Genomic DNA, 27,566 nt, shown 5'->3' on the forward strand with positions numbered 1-27,566 from the left:
TTTCACTTATTTTGGACAAACAAGTTTTTTTGTCAGTTTAGGCCAATCATTTATGTTGCCAAATATATTATAAATATTACAAATATTATTATTATGTCTATGTAAGAGTGTATGGTACAGGTAGCATGTATTATACCTCTACACTGAGGTGTAAGAAAACAAGCCAAGAATAAGAAGACAAGAGTGTTTGGCACAGTATTTTTTTTTATTTCCGTAGAAAACATTGCACGTTCAAAAACATACTTCCATACACACAAAAGCTCACAAAAAAGGTGAAGATAAATAAAAAAAATGTATTTGGCCCCAGAAATGTTTTAACAACAATCTCTTTGGCGTTCTACTTTGGTCATGTCAGGAGTGTTTGTTTGGAAAAGTTCAGTAAGATTTATGCAGCGTTTGGTCAAAAGTGAAAACCCTTATTTATGTTGAGGCAGTCGGGGTCGCTCTTCCTCCTCCGTTTTGAGCGTAGTCTGGAGAGCTCAGATGTTTCAGTGGTTATAGACCTGATCAGATTCAAACTAAAAGGTTCATGTTTGTAGCCTGATGGCGTTTCCCTGCTCTAAAACCAAAGTGCAAATACTTAAAATCTATTAAGCAACAATTCAGCAAAAAATCAAATGTACACAATTCCTCCATCCTTAACCTAAACATAGTCAATTAGCAAAGACATGTATGGGCTCTTGATTCGAGGCTAAGGCAGCTAACAGCACTGTTTTCTTTTCAACAGACTTGATTTCAGTCAAAACAAAACCTTATATCTCTAAAACAATGGTTTTCAAACTTTTAGAGCAGTGTACCATGATCAAACCAAAACATTCAAGTACCACTTACTGGAGCTACTATGTGGGCCTTACCCATTTTGCACCTTAATAAGGTATTATTAAAGTTTGGAGTAGTTAGGAGGCACTGGAGATGATACAAATGCTAAGGAAGAACCAAAAAGTCACACATAGCACTTTTCCACCAAAGTGGAAGCGGTACCATTCTGGTTCGCAAACCTAATTTTTAACCTGTTTGCTGCATTTCCACCAACAAAAGTAGGTTCCAGAACCAGGAACGTTCTTTCACAGCTTAAACTAAAACTGTTGGAAATGCAAGCTATTTTGCTGAAAAGCACCATGGTTCTTATAAGCGCAAACAGAACTGGTTTAACAATCAAAGTTCTTTTGGTGGAAAAGCACTAATAGAAAAGTTTAAAATTAAAGCTGAAAAAGCAGGAAAAAGAAAAATGCCTTTGGAGAATTTGGAGATTTTTGAGAAATCTTGGAAATGCATAAAATGCTAAAGAAATTTAAAATCATTACCCAGAGTTATTCAGGCTCACTGTGTGCACTGTAAACAGTAACCGTTATAGTTTACAGTTAGTCCACACTACATTCCTGAGTTTGTGTGTACATTTGTGTCAGTGAAAATTGAGATACAAGGCTTTGTTTTGACGACACTGTTACATAATGTTTGACACTTTATTCCACTTATGGCTACGGTCACATTACCAGAGTGAAGCGACTCAAATCTGACTTTTTGGCTTAGTGTGACACAGATCAGTTTTTTTCAGGACTGTGTGAACGTGTCAAATCGGATCTGTTTAAATCAGATTTGAGCCACTTTCACTTATATTCCAAGACAAGATGCAGATCTGATTTATACTGATTTGTGTACAACTACAAAAGAGGTCACTTGCATTAATGTATTAATGTAAGCATGTGTGCCATTTCTTGGGCATACTTGTTCAAATTACAGACAGATACAGGTCATAAATTATATTTACGACTGTGAACCGTCAAGATAGCCAAATCCGATTTGAGCAAAAAATTGGAATTGACTGAGGCTTGTTGTGAATGTAGCCTGTGTAACATGATAAAATTTCAGCTTAGTTTTAGCTACTTTAGTTATCTACTCTTTCGCATTTGATTTTTTGTCAAAGAATCACTTTTCTGTTGTTCGACTGGGTTGCCACGCCCTCACGGTCAGTCAGGGGACCAGAGAGAGATAGTCTATGCAAAAACCTCACACCGTGGGTAGTGGGGGAAGACTGTCAGTGTCCACAAATGCCGAGCTAACCTGCACCTCGGGGCTTCGAAGGATGAAGGGATGAGGGAGGAGGAATGGAGGATGAGGAGGAAAGAGTTTCCGTTCATCATTCATTCTCGCTGAGGCCGCAGGGTCGCCGGAACTCCTGACCTCGCTCGTGGATCCATTTGTTTGATACTAAAGAGAGAAGCAGAGCAAGATTATGAACAAAATGCAGAAAACACTAAAAATCTGCATTTTTGCAAAGATTTTGAGGTCCAGTAACGTTGCATTAATAGCAGTCTAAAGAGAAGTAATGAGGCGTTATGCTACTCAGAGGAAGCACATACTAGTCCTAGTCTAATTAAGTGTATGTGGTACTGGTTTATATGGTCCATTTTATCAAAAATAAATCAAGCAGGTCCAGAATGTCTTTTTGAAGTACTGTCAGCTATGAACACAGTGTACAGAGGCAACAGACCACACTTACCCCACTTGTTGCCCACAAGTACCGGACAGGCCGCATGTCTCGTGCTGTAGTCACCCTCCCCACTGGCAAACAAGTTATACCAGAATACTGCTGTGCCCTGCAAAACAACACACACACATCTGAATATATACTGTATATATACACACCGATACGGCTTACCAGTTATAAGTAATGCAAACTACTTAAGCATATACTTTGACTTCTTTAGGTAGTACATACCTGTCAAGTTTTGGACTTAAAAATAAGGGAATTTTTCCGCCGCCCCAACAGCCCAACCGAGGTGAACTGCTTACAGACTACAGTTAGACTATCAAAATCTGATAGTCTACCTTTGTTGACACTGAAATGCTGTGGAACTTCCTACATATGTAACTAATTCTTTTTATACAGCAGAATTGAAAACTTTTCTAGATATTTACATAAAATCTTCTCTTTTTTGGCAGGAATGCACTCTCTTATATGATATATATATATATATATATATATATATATATATATATATATATATATATATATATATATAATTTTTAATTTATTTATTTATTTTATTATTGTTGTTAAATTGAAGGGTGCACAAATTACCAAAAAGGATATATTCCATAAGTAAATAATAGTCCTAAGGGGCTACACAATTAATAATCTTTCATTAATACTTCTTTCTATTGATCAGTCCAGTCCTAATCAGTTCAGTTAAATTCAGCCCTCTTCACATTTTCTCTCTCTCCAGCTCAACCATCTCTTCTACCCCTTCTAAAAAATAAATTACACCACAATACTTGAGATTTAAACAAATTCTAACAAACCCCAAAACTAGCCCTGAACTAATAAAATAGAGTTTGGAAATGAAATAGTTATTGGCTGATCAGGCACATCAGGGCAGGGCATTATATATATGTAGATTTTTCTCAAACCCTGACCATCTATCTAGCTCATTCTAAAGTTAAGCTAACTGAGTCACTAGCTGTATTTTATTAAACACACAGTGGGTTTAATTTATGTTTTGATTCAGAGAAGAGTCTTTTTAAACAGCTATCAGAAACAATCTCATCACAGTTTACATGGTTATTTACCTTTCTTTTAGATAAATCTCCGTATATCCAGATTAGTTTTAACGACAGCTGCTCCGACTAGCTGCCTGAACTCACAGCGAGGGAGGGAGGGGGGCGGGGCTTCCCCACACTAAACTGCGCTCCGCAAAACCGATTGTCTGTTTCTTCCGAAAGGCGGGACTTTCTCCTTGAACCGGCACCGCGATTGGTTACATAGCGGTCAGTGCCCTGTCGCCTGTGGTCTAAATTTTTTTTATTTAGTATAATACGGGAAATTTACGGGAAAATCCTAATATGGGAGGACGGCGGGAAAGAGGAGTAAAATACGGTAGTTTCCCGGCCAAAACGGGAGACTTGACAGGTATGAGGCAGAAAAGTCCTACCTTTTTGGGCCACACTGCAGCTCCAACATCTGTGAATACTGTGGCGCCACCTGCTGAAACGTCGCTCATCTGCAGAGAGCAAAGGAACAAATGTCATGGATTAGCATTATTGAATCTTCCAATCACTTAATTCATAATACATACACCTTAAAGTAGCTGAGTGCACTCCTTTGAAGTGGTGTCCACAAATGTTTGGACATGTGGTGTATATATATATATATATATTTTTTTTTTTAATACATGCTAATAGAGTTATGTGTTTTAGTGGCTAACCCAGTACAGTATATGGTAATATAAAAATTCTGAGAAGCTAATAATAAACTCCCATGCGTAAATTAAGTCTCGGTGTGTAAACTAAAGCTGTCTGCAGTACATGATGACAGTCGTCAGCGGAGATGAGACAGGAATGAAAGAATGAAGATGGACAGATGGGGAACAGATGTGTGAAATTACTCACATAGAAGAGCCAGGTGGCAACTCTGTTTCCCGTGCCCAACTCTTTAAATGCGTCCGGCTCATCTTTCTGTGCACACACACATAACAATCCATCATACATACAGACAAACAAACATTCATACAGTTAGAATAATACTAAAAACAAACATTATACAGTTAATTATATAAATATAAGGCTGTCATGAAACTTGCATTTCCATTTTTTTGTTTATACATATATATACAAAATTCTCAATATACAGTATTAACAAGCATTATTTAAAACAATATAATACAAAATATACACATTATTTAAACTTTTGCACAGTACTGTATACATCTGTTCCTTATTAATTAATATATTATACTACATTGTTTATGTTGTACTACATTACTCTATACAGTTAATTTATTTAAACACACTTGTATAAAGCTTCAATATAACATAAACTCAATATAAACACATAATGTTATTATAAGTTCTCTGTACTTATGTAAGGGGGCAGATGTGGACTTACCCTGCCAAAGTCAAAATGAGGCTCATACTGTCCACCAACTCCATAGTTTGCAACCTAAAAAATAAAAACATTTTTAGCACATTTAAGCACAGGTTAAATAACAATGGTTAAAGTTAGATAGGTAGATAAGGGGATGGGGTTTAGGTTTGGGGTTGAATTAAGCTATATGCAATAGTTGTTGTTTTTTTTTAACATGAATGCAAGGTAATCTATAGTATCTACAAAGTATTTAAAGTGCTCTTTTTATACAAATTATAATGATATAAAATATATATTTTATATATATTGCTAATACATTCAAATGACATGGCACATTTATTTAAACTGGCACACACATGATATTTACAGTTCAAAACTGCACTTTTAAATACACTAAACACGGTTCTCTACATAAAATACAAAATCTGGTATAAAGTCACATGTTTCCAAATCAAAATACTGCCATTCAAAATGACACAACATCAGATTACTGGCCACTATATGTGCAGTCTGGCCACAAACACCTTAATGGCAAATAGTTATCACTTTTATATTTTTTTATTCTGCACAGTTCTTCTGTAATTTTACTTGTCAGTTTGCTAAAAAATGTTTTTTTTGTGAGCAGATTTTTGTTCTCTCCATTGTAAATATATCTGTCGTGAATATGTTGCACTGATTTTTTTTGCTGAAAAATATAAAAAATTCAGCAGCATGTGTATCTACAAATATTTCTGTACATGTAAACAATTTGAAGAATTTTCTACAATCTGAACTATTTTAGTATTATGGTAAAGTTTAAATGTGAGAGAGCTTGTTTTCATTATACTATAAAGTGTATTATAGTATTTGGTGTAAAAGTTTGATTGTGACAATAGCATATGTAGATTTGTTTGCAGTGCTTCATTTTGCAGGATATATTGGAGGTATTCTGTAGTTTGGGTGTTTTGGGTGGTTTTGAATGAATGAATTGTGGTAAATATTTGGATAAAACCAGCTTAGTTTACAAAACTGTGTTTTAGCAATTGAATTAAACTGAAATGTTAATTAAAAAGTCATGAGTTATACAAATATCTCGTTGTTAAAGCATCCAACTTGTTGACTTTAAGTGTCAGTGCAGTGTCCCTTACCTGCAGCTCCTCTGCTGTGTCCATTTCCAGGCCTGTGAGGTCCTCAATGCGCTGGTTTATCCGTTCAATTACAGGGTGCTCATCCGCCGTCAGCCAAGCACTGGAAGAAAAAAGGCGAAGCAAAAATTACTGCATCAGTGATAAGACACTAATCTACACAATACACATGCAGATTAATTTAGTTCAGCCAGACTGTACGAGAAGTAGCAAAGTCAGAAATTAGGGAATAAGGAGGAAATAGAAACACACAGAAATAGAAGATAGAAGTAAGCAGCTCTGGCTTCCCCTTTAATTCTCTCTCTCTGACCCACATCATGGAAACATCTGGGAGATAAAAGCCTCTCCAAAGAATGCTGCGTTTCAAATGCAGAGATTTTGACTCTTAAACGTATAAAACTTATAAAACACATAGGAGTATCTAGAGCTAAGCAACTTATTTTGAATAAGTAGCAGGTATACTTTTATATCATTATTATGGTAATATTATTATTGTGTATATATTTTATAGCATCCATCCATCTGTAGTAGCCATCTATAAGACATGTAGCAAAGACCTTGTCCCAGACAGAAATATAATATTATTTATAAATATTATATTATTTATTTCTTCTCACTTTAAAATACATTACTTAATACAATTCAAATTTATATTTGAAAGTTTGGATAATCCTGTTCTAGTAACATATGTTATATGAAATTATATTATATATTATTTTGTAATCATATTATATTACATTACAATATTTTAAATAATGTATATGCAGAGGTTTGATAGATTATTATACTGTAACAAATAATGAAAAATAATTACTTTAAATGATATTTGACAATGTTATAATAATATTATATTATATTTATTAAAAGAGAATTTCTACTTATTTGTTGAATTACTACAAATTACTACTTATAATGATGTATGCTGTAACTAATCTGAATAACTGCACAAATAGAAAACAGACAGGTTTACAACTAAGGTGGATTAATTAGCTAAACTAGATCAACATTTTCTTATTTACAAAATAAAAGCCCTTCTAATTAAAAGTCACAAATTCAAGCAGGGTGTGTTTCTGGTGTATACGATTTAAAGGCAGCAGTAAAGCCTGCAGGTCATGCTATATAGAGGCTGCTTGTGGTGCTGGAATTTCAGCTATGCTAAGGGCCACAGGCCAAGTCTGCCCTGACGAAAGATTTTGCATTTTTATTGGACACGTTCCTGAATTTTATATCTCCAGCTGACCAATCAGATCCGGCTACTGGCTTTGTGAGCTGATAAGTGATTGGAGAAAAGCTGGAGATTTTAACCCACTGTTTGTCTGATTTACTTACTGCATCTGTCTCTCTCTCACTACATCTCTCTCTCTCTCTCTCTCTCTCTCTCTCTCACTACATCTCTCTCTCTCTCTCTCTCTCTCACTCACTACATCTCTCTCTCTCTCTCTTACTACATCTCTCTCTATCTCTTTCTGTCAATGCATATATCTCTTTCTTTCTTTCTTTCTGTCTTTCCCTCTCTTTCTATCACTGCATATCTCTCTCTTTGTCTCTTTCTGTCTCTATCTTTCTGTCTCTCTATCACAGACAGTGATCAAGTCTTGATTTGACTGCATATATTTCTCTCTGTCTGTCTCTCTCTCTATTTCGGTCACTGCATCTCTCTTTCTCTCTCTCTCTCTCAGGTCTCAGTAGTATACGTGGGCTCTTAAAGCGTGCTCTGGCTCACATAGGCCCAGATTAAACCTGCACAGAAACACTACAGAAGAAACCAAGCTGGAGGAAACATGGTTAACATAACCACACCCAAGTTTCGCCACCCATATCCAAACATTCCACACACACACACACGCAGGAGCGAGAGCGAGAGCATAATTAGCAGGGAGAGTTAAACCACTTTAGTGTGGGCGGCAAGTGACTGGCCCTTCTATGTATATCTTTATTAAAGGTTATTTTTGTGCGTAGACTCAAACGGCTGGTTATGCAGGGACAAAGACACTGAGTTCAGTGAGTTTGTGTGTGTATGTGTGTGTAAGTGTGTGTAAGCCTGTTAGTTTGAAACAACAATTGATGGTCTCTTGGCCTTTGCTGGAGGCCTCTAAGACACATGAGGGTTAAAGAGAGAGAAGTAAATAGAACTGAGATGAAGAACAGACATGCAAAGGAGTAGCCCTGAAGAATCTACTCTCCCCAGCCCTGCATCACCAACACCCCCACATCACCACCACTAGTCTTTAAGCTTTAGCATCTGGGGCCCTATTTTAGTGATATATAGGTGAGTCATTAACCGCGCACTGTGCAGCTTGATTTAGGACGTGTCAGTGTGTCTTTGCTATCATAACGTCAGGAAAAGTACACCTTACGTGGCTCGAAATGCACAAAAGCCATATTATAATGCTCTTAATTAATCCTGGGTGTGTTTTGGGCCTAACATGAAATAAATCAATCAGCGTGTCACTTGCCATTCCCTTCAAGAGCCTGGTGTGCTTCTACTTTGGTGGATTGGTATTTTAATGGCGCAGCGCTTCTGCACTTCTCAGCAGAGGAAACTGACCTGCTCATTCATGCTGTGAAGGCTGTGTGAGCAGGTCATTTACAGCAACAGTATTTAACTGTATTTCGTTTATTGTTGATGTAAAGTTGGGTTTGTGCACTGCTAACTGTCCATGTGTACAACAAGTGGTAGCGTACGCGTGGCGCATATGTGGTGTTGTTAAATGTATAAATGGGCAATATGACAATATTTTATCTGTAGATTTCATTACAAAGTATGTAATTACTTCTGATTAACTGGATAAGCTCTCCAACACAGAGTATTACCCATACACATTACATTACACTTTGTGTTTATGTGCAGATATGATATGTTGACTCCAGGTTAAATATTTATTGATGTTTGGTTCATGGATCATAAACCATATAAACTTTATTGTGTTATGTACTTTTTATTGAAATTATCCGTTATAATGTGTAATAATTAATTACATTTTAATGCTAAAACACTAAGGTGTTAAAAAGTGAAAACAAAAGCATTTAAATATACAAATAATATCAATAGTACTAATAGTTGAAATAATAAAAGTATAAAAATAGTCATTTTATTTACTTTTGCTGTATTTATATTTATTTGCATGCAATATAATTTTATATGGCATTTTAGGCACATTGTATACAATACATTGAAGTCCTTATGCAAAGGTTTGGCCGCTGCATGTAATATAATAAATTCATATTAATTTAAATATGGCATTTTCTGGATTTTTAGTCACATTTATTTTGTTATTCTTTACATTTAAAATATTAGGAGAAATAAAATAAAAAGATAAGACTACTGTGTAGATTATAAACTGCAGGAACCTAACCTGCAGCTAACCTCACAGTCTTGGCCATGTTTGACCCCTCTTACCTTTTGGAGACTCTGTACTGAGCAGTGGTGAGTTTTCCCGTAATAGGGTCATGAACTGTGGCGCGTCTTAGCTATACCCAGAGAAAGACAGACAAAGACAGATATAGAGAGAGACAGAGAGACAGAGAGAGACAGAAATGGACAGAAAAAAAGACAGAGACAGAGAGACAGAGGGAAGAGAAAGAAACAGACAGAGAAAGAGAAGGTCAGTAGGGGTTATAATGCTAACTGGTGACTAGTGGCTGAACAGGGACAAAGCAATAGTAGGTGCAGTTTCTCCAGAATTCAGCAAGACAGTAAATATCGCGCGTATATCTGTGCAGTGTGAAGCTGCTTTAACACAGAATGCTAAAACTTCTTCCGCTGTGCTTTTAAACACAGTGTTTTCTAAAGGACGTGCTGCGCAGATGTAAGCGGTGACTTTACTGCATGTGTAAAAAGCATGGAGCAGCAGGGACTGTTTTTGTTTATAGCAGTATATTATCTAACTAATATATCGTATATCATGTTAAACTGCACATCATCAGCAGCTTAGCTCAATAAAAAAATAGGATATTCGAGACCAGATCACATTCTCACCACAAGCGATCAGCGTTACGGATTCCAAATTAATATTAATAATTACTATTATGGCTCTAACAGCAATGTCTGAGATCAGTTCTACAGTAACTTCATTCAGCTAGATCAGAACATTTACTCAACTGCTTTACCTCAGTCGTCCCTGTTTCACCACAGTCAAAGCATGTTAAAACTGCTGAAGGAGAAACCAAAGTACTTTGAATTCTTTGCTTCTTCCTTCAAAATCCACCGCTGCCAAGCAGTCAGGACCCTTAACTCCTCAGCAAGACCACCTTCTGTCTTGGTACTGGAATGGGTTTAAAGCAGCTTTGTGTAAGAACTGAAATTTCCCCTGTGCTCCCCCTACAGGTGGGTTTTGTAATTGTCTGCTGAGGAGTTTTGAGGGCCCTGTGGGAATTCGAGGAAGGATGGGACGGGGAATAATTCCCCTGCAGGTGGACCAGTTCTGGCTCCAGGTCCAGCTCTATGAACTTACCTCTTGCTGATCCTGTAGGGGGCGGTCTCGAGCACACCCGTGATGGGGTTAGATATGGTGGCCCTCCGAAGCTAAGGAGCCAGAGAGGGGTTAACGCTCCGCACTGTACGCCTCTTACATGCTACATTAAATAATGTACAAAGTCTATAGTACAAAGTAGTGCTGGGTAACATAATACATTATAATCTTTAATCACACATGAACTCACAATAATAGGGATTTTTCATTTTAGCGATACTGATATCTAGTAGGGGTGTCACGATTCCGATATTTAATCGAAATCGATCGAAATTATGTCATGGTCTAGAGCCTTGAAGTCAAAAATAGGATCGACAATCCCTCCCTCTAAGCTACGCAATCGTGTGTGCTACGCAAATGGCGCAGCACACTGTAGCCGACGCTACGGACATTGTGACTGCTCAAAGAGCAGCCCTTTCTCCAGAGAATGTGGACATTCTAATCTTCTTAAAGAAAAACTTTAAAATCTAAAAATAACTTTTTTAAAGTTGTTTTGTTATTTGTTAAAGAAAAAAAATTGTCATTCTCAGGGAGCGAAAAAGTCTTAAAGTCTTATTTTTCATGGTTAACTGTTATAGTAGGACAGAGTTCAGTTTGTTAAGGCTCTAATTGTTCTATTATTTCGTACATGAATGTTCCTGTATTTTTTTATTATTTATTTTATGTTGCTGTTTTAATAGTGCACACTGCTGCTACCAAAAAAAGCCACTAGATGGCATTACATATATATCTTATATAATTAAATTATTTAAATTTGACCATAAGTGCCTACTGTGGTGTATTACAGATCACTTGTATCACTTTGCATCACTTATATCAAACCCACCTTTTGAAATAAGATATTGTAAAGTTGATGAATCAAACCAATGACTGACCATAGACTAATCTGAAACTGGCATAGGCCTCTCTGCTGTAAAAAAATAAATAAATAAATTGAAAATCGAATCGTGAACCTAAAACCGGAAATAAAATCGAATCGAGGATTTAGAGAATGTACATGTACATTCCACTAGATGGAAATGTGCAGCAAACAATCTGAGTGGAAGGAGCCACAGACTAAACATCTCACCCAGCATTAAATTATATTTATTGAATTTCTGCTGCATCTCATTTACTAACATTTTTGAGGCCAGTTTTGAAGTCAAAATCAATTGTTTATCAAACTGAGATTAAAACTTTTGACTAAACTAAGTTGAGTTAACTCAAACAACACTTCAAGCACAGTAACTCACCCGTGGCTTGGCGAGCTCTTTAACCTTGCTGATCTCATAGTCGGAGATGATGTCGTGGAAGCGGACAATGTGGGGACGGTCCCACTCGTCTTCCTCCTTCACAGGAGCCAGTATCAAACTAGGGGTGCGTCCGTTGTCCTGGTAACGGCAGAACAGGCGGCTCCATCTGCGAGGGGTCTGCAGGACGAGAACAGATAATATTGGTTCGGTGCGAGAATGAACATGCTATTTAAGTGTACAGTACAGACAATAGAAGAGGTGGAACAAAATATCAACATCTCAATATATTGTATTGTTTTAGTTTGCAACACCTTACTGATATGTGGCATCAATTATTTTTATTATTTCTATTAAAACATAGGCGGCCTGTACTCCCTAAAGCCTTTTCTGGTAGTAGTTTCTCAGGGGGATGTCTGTGAAAAAGAGGACCAGTGAGCTTTTTGGCTTTCTAGGTCACATGGTATCATGTTCAGTAGCTCCTCCATTTCCACTTACTGTTGTGTTTAAGTTGACCTCTGTGGAAATGCTTGACCAAAGTGTAATTACGGTGCGTGGCAGTGGACAAATAGCTGTCTTATAAAATGCAAGGAGATGATGTGCCTGGGCGGGACTAAAACTACCGGACGACCACGGAGTTCAGCGAAGAAGCAGTAGGTAATTCAGCCTGTAATTTTCTCAAAGGACATCTGAGAAAAACATGCACGTGGGCGTTCTTGACGGGAGTAAAATCACAGAGGATTTGCCCCAGGACCCCCTAAGAAACTAATCCCATCTAGATAATTTAACTTACTAAAGTTACTGCTTGATTACTTCACGTGGTGGCGCTATAATCAAATGATTAGGGTCAAACTGAAACCAATAAATGCATAATTCCTGCTATTTGCTTATTTAGGAGTATTTTATCCTCTTCAGTAACACAGATACATGGAAGTATCATAGACAATTGTCTTATTGTAATATATTGGGTATCACAGAATCACAGTTTTGTATTGTAATAACATAGTTTTGTGGAATGCGCTGTGATTCCCATCTCCAGACAATAGAATCGATACACATTATGAATTGGTAGGGAATGTAGAACTACAGACAACACACGGAGAGAGTTGAGAGCCTTGTTCAACAGCCAAGCCGTATCAGCTTAGCAGACTCGGGTATTAAACCCACAACCCTGTGATCAGTAATATAGTGAACTAAGCACTTTACTACCACATAATAATAATGATAATAAAAACATAGAACTAGGACTACCCTATAGTAAGGGTATAAACAGAAATTAAACCCACAGTCTCAAGAATATGATTTCATTTAGAAATGCAGATACTCAAAAACCAAAACTGAGAAGAATCAAAATTATTTTTTACCATTTTGATTCCTTCTCCTCTGCAGAGCTGTTCGTATTTCTTCCTCTCGGGCAGCGGGTCTTTGGAGCGCTTCATCTGCACGTCACGCTTATCCATATGTTTCTTCTCTCCCTCTTTCTGTGCCTCTTTTCCTGCTTCCTCCTCAGCTTTCCTCTGCTTCTCCAGCTGGAACTCGAAATATTTCAGGTTCCCGTTGGCCCGCTGGTGAGTGGGATCTGACCACAGACAAAAACACACAGACAAGTTCAGCAAAGTGCACAGCAGTACACTCTTAAAAATAAAGCTGTTTCAACTGATTCTTTGAGCAATGCCTTAGAGGAACTACATTTGGAACCAGGTTTGTAGAATCTTTACATTCCATATACCTTTTAAATGTACTTTACAATAGGGCTGGGCGAAATATTGAGATTTTATTATTATTTTTTTTATATCTATATATTTTCTTACGAAATATAAGATGAGATAATATTGTTTATATCAATATAGACTATACTACAGTTTTCTCTGTCAGTTTGCCTCTCTGATCCCAGTCTCTGCAAAGCTTCACCTCACCCTGCCTCTAGAACTACTAAGCTACTATAATATACAGGATATACAAGCACTAAATGATAAAAGTGCTTGTATAAAATCTGGAACATGTAGATTTGTCTCAAAAGTGTCTTTTTGTTAATACTTTATGGGATGAAAAAAAATGTGATAATATATCACTATTAAGCAAAAAATGGAGATATATATTGTATATCGCCATTCAGCAAAAAAAACAAATATATATATATATATATATATATATATATAGATAGTATATCACCATTCAGCAAAAAAATATTGAGATACCAGCCCTACTTCACAGTCACATCACTATTACAAACATGGAGTTTGTAATTCATTTTTAAATGCATCTATCACTTTTCTTCTATCAGTTCTGACAGATGTGAAAGATAATTTATTTATTATGTTTATTGAATTGTATTATATTGTATTATATCTGTGGCAAGTTGTGATTGTACTAGTTAACGGGATGCAGTCTCAGGTAGTCAAACAAGAATTTCCCCTGGGAAACAATAAAGTAAAGTTTAAGCCTAAGAGTCTTTACATATACTCACTAACCACTTTATAAGCTCCACATGCACTACAATGTAGGGGTTTCTAAAGGGGCCAGATCACATCAGATTCACCATTCGCTGCTGTCTTACCCAGTTTGAGCATCCTCTTGGTCAGCTCCAGCGCCCGGTCGATCTCTCCCTGCTGGTAGATTGCGTAACTAAGGTAGTCCATGACGGTCACCTTGTCTATGGGCGACTCCTCGCCCTCGTCCAGCTGATGTAGAGCCTGAGTCATCCACAGCTCGGTGTGGTAATAGTCCACATCAGAGTAGGCGATCTTGCCCAGCTCGAAACAGTCCTCCACCGTCATGCGGCTTTTATGGATGACACCTGAGGAAGGATAACAACAAAAACAGCAAATATCACTCTCGGGTTATAGTGTTCTAAAAAAACTAACAATTACTTCAATAATCGGCTAACCTATTATTTATTCAGTTTGAATTATAGGCCAGTTATACTCTTTGTTAACTCATACACGGTGACATAACGTAATATATAAAGCAAACAGTAAAACATTGCCATACTGCCTATCCCCAATTCACAGTGTCTTAAATCTTACACACACTTACACTTACTAACACACACTCACCAGGCAGGTCTCCAGCAGAGATGGCCCTGGAGGACAGCTGGTACGTGTCCTGCAGTCTCAGCAAAGCTTTAGCTGCTCCGGTTTGGTCCTCATCCGTGGGGAAGTGCTGCCTCTGCACCGTCAGATTAGAGATGAACCCTGCAAAGAGACAGTACGTAATTAAATATAGATTTTTTTTTTTTATCAAATACTTTTGAGCGTCAAGAATTGTGAAGTAATGTGAAACTGCTATTCAAAGCATGGATATGATGGCCCTGAAGTACAAATAATGTCTAAAAATTTTACATTTATATCATAAATATGTATTATTGTTATCAATGTTTATATTAATGTAAAGCTCATTTAGACAATTCTGTGGAGCTTTCAATTTTTTCCATTAATTATTTGGCCATAAGGAAGTTGTACATAAACGTAAAATAACTGCAGCATGTTTCTAGAATATCAATATATTGATATATTCACAACCAAGCTATACAAGCTATACACTTACATGAAAAAATTAAGAGAACAAGTTTCTCTGATTTTGCTAACATTGTTGATTTATTCTATAAACTACAAACTATAAACATTTCTCCCAAATTCAAAATATTAATATTGTTATTTAAAGCACTTATTTGCAGAAAATGAGAAATAGCTGAAATAAAAAAAGATGCAGAGCTTACATGCTGCTTTTGGATAACTTCATGCCAAAAAAACAAAAAAAAAATCAAGCAGTTCAGTTTGGTTTGATGGCTTGTGATCATCCATCTTCCTCTTGATTATATTCCAGAGGTTTTCAATTTGGTAAAATCAAAGAAACTCATTATTTTTAAGTGGTAGTCTCTTATTTTTTTTCCCGAGCTGTGTGTATATATATATATATACACGCATATTCTACAGTGGTGACACTCAATAGAGACTTGTATATTCAGTGTAAATTATGTTGTAGAAACATCGTAATTAAAGGTGCAGCATGACAACCTTTTCACTTTCTTAAACAACTTACTCCAGTGCAGTTTACTGAGCTACAAAATACTTAGTACCTAAAAACAGTAGTTAGCTACATACTTTTTAAACATGCCATATGTGTTACTGGCACTTTAGCATAAAACTTTAAACTACTTAATTTTTACATTATACATTGATAATAAAGACATGAAAACAGTTAAATGATACATATGGAATTGCGTAGTAAACAGTAAAAAAAGCATTTGTCCGTCACAATCCACTGATCTAAACCTGATTAACTGAGATGGTGATTTGAGGTGATTTGGGATGAGCTGGAGCTTCATCGTGAAGGAAAAGCATCAACTATTGTTCAGCACCTCCAGGAACTCCTTCAAGATGTTAAATTAGAACTGTTAAGTTACATTTGTAAAACACACACAATCAAAGCCACTCACCATCAGTGGTATCCTTAAGGACCAAGTTCTCCAGGTCAGACCACTCAGAGTTGAGTCTCTTCATTAGTTTGAAGGCATTGACCGGGTGCCCCAGGAAGCCCTCGGGATCCTGCACTGCAGTGGAGGTCAGAGAATCCAACTTCTCTGCCCACCTAAATCAGACAAACACACATATTTAAATATCATCGTTAATCCAATTTAAACCAGTGAAATGTAATATCTTATTACAAGCTAATGTATTTTAGATTAATAATGTGTTAAGGAATTGATATTTAACCTTCAATATGATGGTTTGGCTAATTTAGTGTTTTTTTGTTATTGACCTACAGGAGAGACGTGTGTGAGTGTGTGTGTGTGTGTTTGTATATATACGTACTGTTTAACCTCTTGCAGTTTGCTCTCCTCTGCTCTGATGTAATCTTTCAATGATGTCACCAGGTCTTTCTCTGTGTACAGCAGGTCAGTCATCTGGCCTGAGGGTCACACGAAGGTCAGATGTTCAAAAAGGGAAAAAAACTACATATTAACTAATCATCGTTGACTAATCACATGTTCAGGGGTATACAGCTATACTGGATCAACACCAGCAGATGACATGTCTCTCCAAACCATCACCGATTGTAGAATTTCACACTAGACCTCAAGCAGTTTGAACTGTGTGTCTCTCCACTCTTCCTCCAGACTCATCATCTGCTGTTGTTGATCCACTGTGTATTTTTATGTCAAAGTCAGTGCAGTTTTTTTTTCCCCAGAAATGCCTCCCTCTACTGAAAACGTTCATGGAGATACAGATTTCGTTTTCCAGCAGGACTTGGCACACTGCCCACACTTCCAAAAGTACCCATTGGTCTTAGATAATATTCAAATTTTCTGATACACTGATTTTTGGGTTCTTGTGGCTGTAAGCCATAATCATCAACAATTAAAGAAATAAATGCTTAATTCACTCTGTGTGTAATACATCTACCGTATTTTTCGGACTATAAGGCGCACCATATTATAAGGCGCACGATGAGTGAACGGTCTATTTTTAGTGTTAGTCCATACACAAGGCGCACTGGATTATAAGGCGCACTAAATGAAACTTTATTTATATCAGTAACAATAACTCTGAGCAATAAATCCTTCACAATATCTGTGAAAAATAACAACATCTCTGAGCAATAAATCAACAAGCACAGCAAGTACGTATTACTCCGCGACGCTCCTGACAACGGTAGCCGCAACGCTCCGACAGACCATAATATTATGTTGAAGCACAGCAAGTACGTATTACTCCGCGAGGCTCCTGACAACGGTAGCCGCAACGCTCCGACAGACCATAATATTATGTTGAAGCACAGCAAGTACGCATTACTCCGCGAGGCTTCTGACTATAATAGCGTGTTGTGCCGAATTCGGTGAATAAAACGGTTTTAAAACAGAGATAAAGATTGGATAAGTTTCATTTCTGGATGAAGTGATTTCCAGCGCTGTTTGGATATAACTGTGGATTACAGGAGACTGGATTGATGGATTCTCTTTAGTCTGGACGCGTTTTGAAGGTAGGACCTGTGGCTGAGCGCGGGTGTGTGTTCGGGGGGTGGCGGCAGTGACCGGAGGTTACCCCAGGACAAAAGGAGAGCCTTTTATTATTGGAAACATGCGCTCTGACGCAGCTCTAATTCATGAAACATACATCCTACAGTAAAAGCACAGTTCTGGAATCCGGAGAGCCAGACGGTTCGAATGGTGTATGACATGACCGCATTCGATGAAATATGGACGAACGATAAACGCAAATATGAGAGTTATGAATTATTAAAATCATAACCAAGGCATATTTCGCCCTAAATGTTTATTTTCTGAAAGGATATTCCGCTAAATAGGCTAAATAGCTCAAAAGCAGAGATTCTAAGCTTTAAAATGGTATATTGGATGTCTATATTGAACCTGTAACTGTTCATAACTATTCAGAAACACAGCCAGTTATGAAATATTAAATATTTCTGGCCCGCCGGTGGGCCAGCGCGTGTTAAGAGGTTAACTTTGTTCTGGCCACCTTGTTCTGGCCACGGAGCTACAGTGGAAACTAGCTACCCTGAGCCACAGCCGAGAGGCAGTATGGCAGTCAAAGGTAACCGCGCGCTAGCCCAAGAGGGGGATCTTTTTCTGGCGTGGGTGAGGAATTCTGCACAACAGAGCGCCGTGTACCACATAAAAATCGAGGTCAGTAAACACAAGCAAAATCCATACACAAGGCGCACTGCATTATAAGGCGCAATGACGATTTTTGGGAAAAAATAAGTATTTTAAGTGCGCCTTATAGCCCGAAAAATACGGTATATTTCAGATTCACATTTTGAAGTGAATTAATGAAATAAAGTAGAAAAGTGGTATGAGTGCATAGAAATATACTCACCAATGGAGGTAAAGAAGTCAACATGAGCGTGGAGAGTTTGGAGGAACAAACCCAATACCACCAAACACAGCGCCATTCTGAGAGAGAGAGAGAGAGAGAGAGAGAGAGATATTGTCAGTCTATAAATTTCCAGTTAGACATATAAACCAGTTTGCAATTAGAGCAGAACTGCAATACAATGTTTTAATAAAGTCCTCCAAATTACACAAACAGATCCTGTCTAGTCACTCACACACACTTACTCACACAAACACACAGACACACACACACACAAACTACTTGCATGCCTGTCATCCAAATATGCGTCTGCAGAGCAAAGCTACAGCCCAATTCATGTTTTATTCTGTATGTGTGTGAGTGGGGGGAGGTTGGGGAGTATGTTTGCTAAAATGCATATGTGTGTAAATTTGCCAGGACACTACAAAGTGTGTGTTTGTGTGTGGCTGAACAAACACAGATGGGTGTGTGAGTGTGTGGGTTGAGGCCTGATGCCAGGCTGTATAAACACACTGACACCTCTCTTAACCAGAGGCAAAGTGGGGGAGGAAAGAAGGAATGCTTTAGTAAATGTGCTAATAACACTAGTATAACACTCGCACACACTGTGTGTGTGTGTGTGTGTGTGTGTGTGTGTGTGTGCGCGTGCACACAGTGTGCTGGAGGGGTCACACCGGATCTGTTCACCATCTGCGTTTGCTGGCAAGCTAATTTTAGTTTTTTTTTTTTGCAGTTTGCTGCTTTTACAACTGTTTTTACAACTCAGTCCATCTGTGAGGTCAGCCCAGGAACAACAGATCAGACAGGCCTGAATGCAATTGACCTCTTGGTGCACCATTAGCTACCTATCTAGCTTTATATATATAGAGAGAGAGAGAGTTCACATGTGTGTATGACAAATTTGAGTTCATGAGATTGAGAATTAGATTGAGCCCCAATTGTGTTGCATTATAGACTGAAAATAAGTAGTTAGCTAGCTTTGTTTTCATTGTTGGCTAATGCTAAAATGCTAACCTCCCCCTCCCAGCACTGGAAGCATTGTGTGGCTGGGAGAGGCCTAGCTTGTGGGTGGGAACTGGAAGTGACTATAAATTGTGGAGAAAACAGGGTCTTGTTTATGTATTCAGCTGTATTTAATATCACTCAATATTATCAGTCAAGCTCTAATACAGTATAAATTAAAGGTCTGATCACAGTAAAAGCTCTGAAACAGCTTCCAATTACATTAGAATAGAGAAAGTGAGTGCAAGAGTATAAATATAAATAAATCAATATAAATCTCATACACCAAACCAAGTGCTATCTCTAACACAGATAAAAGAAGAATGTGCTTCTTCCTCCAAACTTCACTGTTTTCACTGGCTCACTCTCCGCCAAGCTTACAGGGTTGAGGGGTTTACACTGTGTGCTTGATGAAATATAGCTGCAGGCTAGCTTTTCCGTGAAAGAGGCTTCAAGTAACAAAGCACAAATACGTCATTGCCTTACCTAAGTAGATATGTAGGTTATCTCTACTTTAATGGAGTAATTATTATTTTTCAGAAGATGTTTTACTTCCTTACATTTAAAAAATAGACTCATTATTCCTATTTCATTTCATCTTGTTTTCATTCCGGCTTCTCATCATTTAATAAAACCCCTATCTAGATAAATCTCCCCATCCAGATAGAGCGAATCTGATTGTGGTTGGATTAGAAGTATAAACATACAGCTCTGGAAAAAATAAAAGATCACTTAAAAGTGATGATTTTCTTTGATTTCACCAAATTAAAAAAAGCTGGAATATAATCAAGAGGAAGATGGATGATTACAAGCCATAAAACCAAGCTGAACTGCTTGAATTTTTGCACCAGGAGTGACATGAAAAAATGCAAAAGCAGTGTGTAAGATTGGTGGAGGAGATCATGCCAGGATGCAAGAAAACTGTGATTACAAACAGGGTTATTCCACCAAATATTGATTTCTGAACTCTTATAACTTTATGAATCTGAACATTATTTGAATTTGAATGGATGGATAGATAAAAAGATTAATAATTCTTAGTAGACACTTAATAATTACAGTATTTTTACGGAAGCTACTGAATAATCAACAAATTAGTTATTTGTAGAAATAATCCTCCCTGATTAATTCACACAAGATACTGAATAAATCTTAGCACTAGATATGAATAATTCATAGAAGATACTGAATAATTCATAATGCACATACATTTTTCATGGGTATTGTAGTTTGTAAATAATTACAATATTAATATGTTATTAAATAATTTAAAATTAAATATTGAATCATTGTTAGACACTAATTAATTTTATAGCAAGTACTTAACTACTAATTGAACTTTCTGAATTATTCATGAATAATTTATAGTAGTTTCTTAATAAGCCTTAAAATAACTAACCCTTCCTATGTTCATTTTTGACAATAAAGTTGCTTTTTCCATCTCTTACTGTTACAGTGCATTGTTTGTTACTTCTTGGTTAACAAATAAAATGCCTCGCTGCATATATGTGTATAATATTTTATAATGTAATAACTAATTATTACTGATTATCTTTTTTTTTCACTGCAGTACTGTTTCCACATGAAAACCCTAAAACTTTACATGTGGACGTGAGGGGCTGCAGCTGTCCAGCTGTGCGCTCGTGAGGATGTGAGGCTCCAGCATGGAGGCAGAAGATGTCCCGCCACTGCCACGTGTGAGCCCTCCCTCCCCCTTCTTACTTATACACACACACACACACACACAGACCGGGCTTGGGGGAGTTCCCTTACCTGCAAAAGCATTTAAAAGAGGCATTCTGTGTGGATGAGTATAGTAGCACGTACCGTTTAGTTTTGTAAAACTTTAAGCTGCTTTTCAGTATAAACTAAACTTAAATTACATTGCACACTTAGTTCCTATTCTGGAGTTTATTTATGTTGGTTCTTCTTTACTTTTAATTTTCTTTAGACTGATTTAGATCATTATTGTTTGATTTTATACCAAACTGACCTGACAAAATTGAGTAAAATTGAGTTCTGCTGAATGCAGAAGAGTACTGAATGAGGGCTTTATTTACTACAGTTACAGTGGCGTCATTAAAATTCCACCATATATAGAAGCTTTTAACAATAAACAATAACAATAAAAACACTTTAAGACATTTAGTAGAGCTTTCAGTTAAAATAAGCCGTATAAATAAACAAACGAACACACAGTGAGCAGGTCAAGAGGTCATATTTTATGATCTATGAGTGCAGAGATGCTCACTACTCTGCTGCCTTCAGCAATAGTAACTTTATCTTACTTTTTACATTATAAAACACATTTGAAATAGCTTTAAATGTAATTAAATATTACCCAGGCAATTCACACTACACAAAATGACCCACTCTATTTATTTAAACTATTTATTTATCTAACTTTGTTTTTAGCTGAATGGTGGACTAGACTTTAAATATATCCATTATAATAATTACATCATTTTTTAATGCTGTTTAGAGTCATGTTTATATTTTTTATCTGCATAAAATTGCGTCTTAATTGGAAACTATCATTGCATATGGAATCATATATCTATTTTTTTATTTTAAAAATAATATTTAATTAGTAAACACCAAACAATGACCAGATAATACATTAGACAATTCACATTAGATATTATACAGATTTTTAATAGCTTACACTCTTAACTATTTTCCAACTTTGCTTTCTAGCTGCATGTTGGAACTTTTCATTCCACCTTAAATGCATCCAACTTTTGCACTATTTAAGGTGGAACGGAAAGTTTCTAAACAGAGGCAGCAAATAAGAGGCTTATTTTAGAAACAAATCAAACACAGATTTAAGAATCGACATAAATCTGCACAATGAAAAACAAATAAACCCTAAAAACAAGCACCATAAACCCGTCTAAATCTACTGTCTAAAATACAGTTAAAATATGATAACACGATAACAGCGCCCCCCAAACAGCAGCCCCGTTAGTTATTTATCTGTAATAATAAACGATTCCTCACCTTCACAGCTGTCAGTCACTGCCCCTGAGAATCCTCTTCCAGATCCGGAGCTTCTTCTTCTCAGAACTGTCTGTCTGCTGTCTCTCTCGCGCGGCTTTCCACCATTTATCTGCTCGGGAGCGTCTTCCGCTCCTCCGCTCTCAAGCCCGGTCCTGGGTTGCCAGATTGGAGGCGTTAAATTCCGTTAAATCACTGCCAAACACTAACTTTACTGGCGCCGTAACGAATCACTTCACTGATTCATTCCCAATGTAGATTCATTCGATTCACTAAGAGTTCCAGCTTTAAATAGAAGAGTAAGAGCAACTCTTACTCTTGATGAAGCTCGGAGTGATAAAGGAGTAACATTAAATTTACAATAAAAGGGATTACTGTTTTAATAATTGGCAACCTGCTTATAATTAGTGTTCAAAGTTTGCAATCACTTGCCATAATAATATAAATTATAAAAAAAATAATGCAAATAATAATATAATAATAATAATAATAATAATAATAATATAAATAATAATAATAATAATAATAATAAGAAGAAGAAGAAGAAGAAGAAGAAGAATTGCAATAAAACTGACTTATAATTGTGAAATATTCGTTAAAATATTTTCAATTGGTTATTGTGTTGTAAAGCTTTGTAGAGTCATGTTTGCAAATTTTAACTGAATAAAAAATGGTGTCTTAATAGGACACCATCATATCATATATACACGTTTAATAACAGTTAATTGTCTTACCTCTTATACCTAAAACAAAATAGAAAATAACTTCAAAATGTAATTCAAAATAACAATAAAGACTGTTTACATTATAGCTACTGCTAATAATTGGCATCCTGCTTGTAAATATTGTTCAAAGTTTGCAATCACTTGGCATAGTAATATACATTGTTTAAATAATAATAATACTGACTTGTTCTACTAAATAAAATATCAAAATCTACAATATATAGCAACAAAAACTTTGTTTCATGTCTACTCATGGTTGTGCCAATGTTTTCTTTACAGTAAATTGATATATGTTATGTAAATATTTACTTAATAATACATGATTTACATAATAATAATATCTAAAATATACAAGAGATAATTATTTTTGCTAACTAAATATATTGTTAGTGATATAAAAAGATTATTAGTATTATTATTAAACAAATACTAACTATTATTGATATAAAATAATTAAATAATTTAAATGAGAAAGGTAACGCGAAAAAGCAATTGCAGGGTATATAATACTGCAATAAAAAATAAAAACACTCCAATTACAATATTCCTTAAAATTAAATTGATAACTTTTCCGTATTAAATAAGGGGCATTCAAACGCAATCTGGCAACCCAGACCCGGCTGTGGTACGTGCAGAATCTCACACACGCTCCATTCAGAACCGAGCGAGCTCAGACTGCGCATGCGCTGTTTTAGCCCAAACAGCCAGTAGCAGTCTAAATTTAGAGCTTGTAGTAAAACAATCACAAATAAACTCTTTAATTACTAATTAAATAGCCTTGCATTCTCCCTGTGTGCATATTTAGCTTATTTCACTGCACTGTATATGAGTTATATAGTATTTTAACTGTTTTGTTGACTTATTTTCCACTTACTTTGCCTTCAGTTCCACAGGCCTAAACATCTGCAGCCAAAAAACACCAATCAGCCATAAGATTAGAACCAGCTGTAGTGAAAAATGTTATTAATTAGTTCAAATGGTTCTTGTCAAGGGTTAAATATATTAGGCAGCAAGTGAACAGTAACTAATAGATGACTGGGTCAGGGACATCTCCGAAACATTAGGAAGGTCTTGTGGGATGTTCCTGCTGGTATGTGGTGCTGGTCAGTACTATAGTACAAAAGTTCTTCAGGAAAGATAAAAGACATCCAGAGCTTATAAGGCCTCACCTCACAACTTACTGGACTTAAAGGATCTACTGTTGTAACTAGTGTTATTGTGCCATATTGATACCACAGAACACCTTCAGATCAGGTCATGTGAAGTTCATCTCTTGGTGCATCAGATATGTTTAGGCTGCATGACAGGGCCTACACATACCACATTAAATAGGTGATTCTAATATTATGGTCGATCAGTGTATGATTCTGCATAGGATTTTACAGTGCTGTTTGATTAGCCCAGCATCTATATATTGTATCAGCTAACTTGACTGGACATCAGATTCCTTCAGTAGCTACAGCGGCCTGGATCAGAGGCCATGGGCGTGCTGCAACCTGCCACCATGGATCCATAGAAGCATCTGAACAGATTTGTCCCCAGGCAGGCTTAACTGGGATAAACTGTGTGTGATCTGTGTGTAGTCTGTACTTAAGTGTGCATATTGCAAGTAGCAACTGTATAGCTGCACCCTGAATGCACTGAACCCTGTAGTTTAATAACACCAACACTCTGGCAAACCCTTAAAGGGGAAGTCCTCTGACATTTTAAAATGTCTGCATAGTTAAATATTTAAAATGTAAACAAAGCTCAACTCCTTAGGTTTGGTGTGAAACTCTTTGTTCTAAAGATTCACTGTTTAGGGTGTAACGAACATGTCAAACAAGCAAACTCGTAAAGGTGGAAATTAAATTTTACAGAACTAAACTAAGCACTTGGAACTACTTCAGGTTTTAAGGTGGAATCAAATGGTAAGGAACTTTCAGAATGTGTTGGTGTATTTGGGTGAATTTAAATAAGTACTAAACAGTATAAAATTATCAGTATGTATTCACTTTCTGCATCAAGGTGTGGTTGATGTATGTTTACGGTGGTGCTGTGAAGCTTTTAAATGGTAACTAAACCTCCTGGTTTTAGTAGTTTGGAAGGAGCACTAGGTGATGTATGGGTTTAGTCTCACAATGCTTCTCACGGCCCTAATCATGGGCCATGTATTGTTATAATATTGTACTGTGGTGAGATGCCCTGTGATTCCCACCCCTACTCTGAATTATATCAATTGTAATTGTACATCAATTACAATTTAATAATCCAAATCAGACACACCTCATAATCACAACACACAAGCAAGATACGTTTATCTTAACCTTTTCTGATGTTAGCCCAAACAGGGCGGGGTCCCTTTTAAGCCTGAGGGAATACTGAAAACACTGTGCCGGACTGCAGAAGACTGGAGAATTTTCCAGCATACTGTGGACGTGAGTTCGGCCTGAGGTCCCTCCCCCACTTCGCTCCCCCTCTCTCTCCCATTTACTTTATACGCCCTCTCTCTGAGAGAATGCTGGCTGAATCAAAGTGATGCTTTCTCATCTTTTCTCTTCGGCACATCTGTAATTAGGCTCTAAATCTCGGCTCTAGCTTAGCAGTAAACGCTCACTTTCATCCCAGAACAGCCTAGGCAAATCATCCCGGCCTTATGACAGAAAATGTGTTTTGCAGTTTGGTGGTGTTTTGCAGTGAGCACCTCTTCACACACTTGTATCATTTGAACACATTTAAACAGTTGTTTTAGAAGTGCTTTCACACCTTGATTGTTTGATATGGATCTTTAGACTTTTCTGTTTGGTGTGAAAGGTGCTGCAAACCATAGTCCAGACTATAATGTGGTTCAGCCAAAATAATTGGTCTCAGTTATTTCCATTGGTCAAACTTTTTACAAGACCAATTACTGGAAGCATATCTCACCCATTAAACAACAGAAGTTGAACAGTGATTCCAGTATCCACTGTAACTGTAGATTAAACCATATTTATAAACAGAAATTAAATTAATCTGAGCCTTCCAACCTAAATCTTATTATTATTATTTTTAATTAGGTTAATTTTGCACTTCTGGTCCCCTCATGTAAATGTAGTAAAGAAAATATTTCCTCCTCAACCAGCCCAGGCTAATGCCATATTTTTTATATCTTACCAAAGTCTAATAAATTTCCACTTTATTTCACCACTATCACTCTCTTCTGGGTGCACAAGTGAGTCAGGCTGACGTTAGCAGAACCCTGACCAATACAAGACTAACATAGCTCCACCACTCTCTCTTCGAGTCTGAGCAACCAGACATTCAGCTGGTGAGGTGTGGAGTTGTTGCTTGGCATTTTAGCAAAAAAAGCCAAAAAGCACAAGCAGATCTTCATCTTTTTGTTTGTATTTTGACTGTGCACTTGAAGGGAGTAGGATTCTGGAAGGGAGGAAGAATTGGGCTCAACAGCTGAAAAGGCAAGTTAAGGAAATGACTAAACACACAGGTGTCTGACGTACACCCTTCAACAAACCAATTAGTGTCAAGTATCCACCTTATTGTCCTACTTTTAATTGTTTTTCCGCATTTGTGTTGAAATCTAAAAGTAGCTACAGCTGTAGACGCTGATCATAAAGTATCTAGCTTTGCTTACCCAATCTAAAGCCAATTAAACCTTATTTACAGATATTTACAGCATAGCTAACCAGCTTTTACACACAACACACACAAAAAGACAGGAGTGCTGTGCTTAGTTAGCTTGCTAGCCAATCTAGCTACTTAATATCCACTGCCTTCCAGAGAAGGGGAGCTGCGTCTGTGGTGCAAGAAGCTAAATTTAACACTTCTTCCAGTTACTGTATCACCTTATAACTAACTAAGTATATTATTATAATATGTGACTGGGCCCTGGGGTTAGGGGCGTGTCCACTGTGACCCGGTAGCAGGAAGCTTACAGAGATACACAGACACGGGGAGTAAAGGAACTGAAAACGTACCTTTTATTTAGGCTTTGAACACCCTCCACCACACCCAAAAGAACTTAAACAAACATAACTCGACCCAATGGGGCTCTAGAGTCTGTAGAGAACTGTTAGTCCTTGGTTTTAAGGTCCGTGCGCCCTCAGCTCACCAGCGAAGTCTCTCTCGAGTGAGGGCTGAGGCTGAGTTTATAACTGTGTCTCAATTCAGGTGCTGCATCCTTCGAAGGACAAAATACCAAATTAATTAAGTCCAGGTTAATTAACTGTGCAGTTACTTAAATATTTTATGTGTGAACGGGTGGAACTGAACATAATTTATTGTATTATTATTGTATTATTGTTATTGTAAACAAGAACTTGTTCTTAATGACTAGCCTGG

General features: G+C 36.9%; 1 protein-coding gene across 3 annotated transcripts; it reads right to left on the reverse strand.

Moving 5' to 3' along the window:
• Nucleotides 1-186: 186 nt before the first annotated feature.
• On the reverse strand, nucleotides 187-22,706 carry p4ha1b (prolyl 4-hydroxylase, alpha polypeptide I b). 3 transcript variants are annotated; one of them, XM_049464219.1, is made up of 16 exons: nucleotides 22,528-22,706; nucleotides 18,529-18,605; nucleotides 16,504-16,600; nucleotides 16,128-16,279; nucleotides 14,746-14,883; nucleotides 14,247-14,486; nucleotides 13,054-13,268; nucleotides 11,693-11,869; nucleotides 10,443-10,513; nucleotides 9,389-9,454; nucleotides 5,992-6,091; nucleotides 4,886-4,939; nucleotides 4,390-4,455; nucleotides 3,933-4,001; nucleotides 2,501-2,597; nucleotides 187-2,208 (listed from the first exon to the last, which is right to left on the reverse strand). In XM_049464219.1, the coding sequence occupies exons 2-16, from the start codon at nucleotides 18,602-18,604 to the stop codon at nucleotides 2,138-2,140; spliced, it is 1,689 nt and encodes a 562-aa protein (XP_049320176.1). In that variant the 5' UTR covers nucleotide 18,605; nucleotides 22,528-22,706; the 3' UTR covers nucleotides 187-2,137. The 3 variants fall into 3 exon arrangements, with proteins under 3 accessions (XP_049320176.1, XP_022528466.1, XP_022528465.1); XM_022672745.2 differs by lacking the exon at nucleotides 10,443-10,513 and having other exon boundaries at nucleotides 9,389-9,459; nucleotides 22,528-22,705; XM_022672744.2 differs by lacking the exon at nucleotides 9,389-9,454 and having other exon boundaries at nucleotides 22,528-22,704.
• Between the last annotated feature and the right edge of the window lie 4,860 nt (nucleotides 22,707-27,566).

This window comes from Astyanax mexicanus, chromosome 14, assembly GCF_023375975.1.
Source record: "Astyanax mexicanus isolate ESR-SI-001 chromosome 14, AstMex3_surface, whole genome shotgun sequence".
Taxonomy (NCBI): domain Eukaryota; kingdom Metazoa; phylum Chordata; class Actinopteri; order Characiformes; family Acestrorhamphidae; genus Astyanax; species Astyanax mexicanus.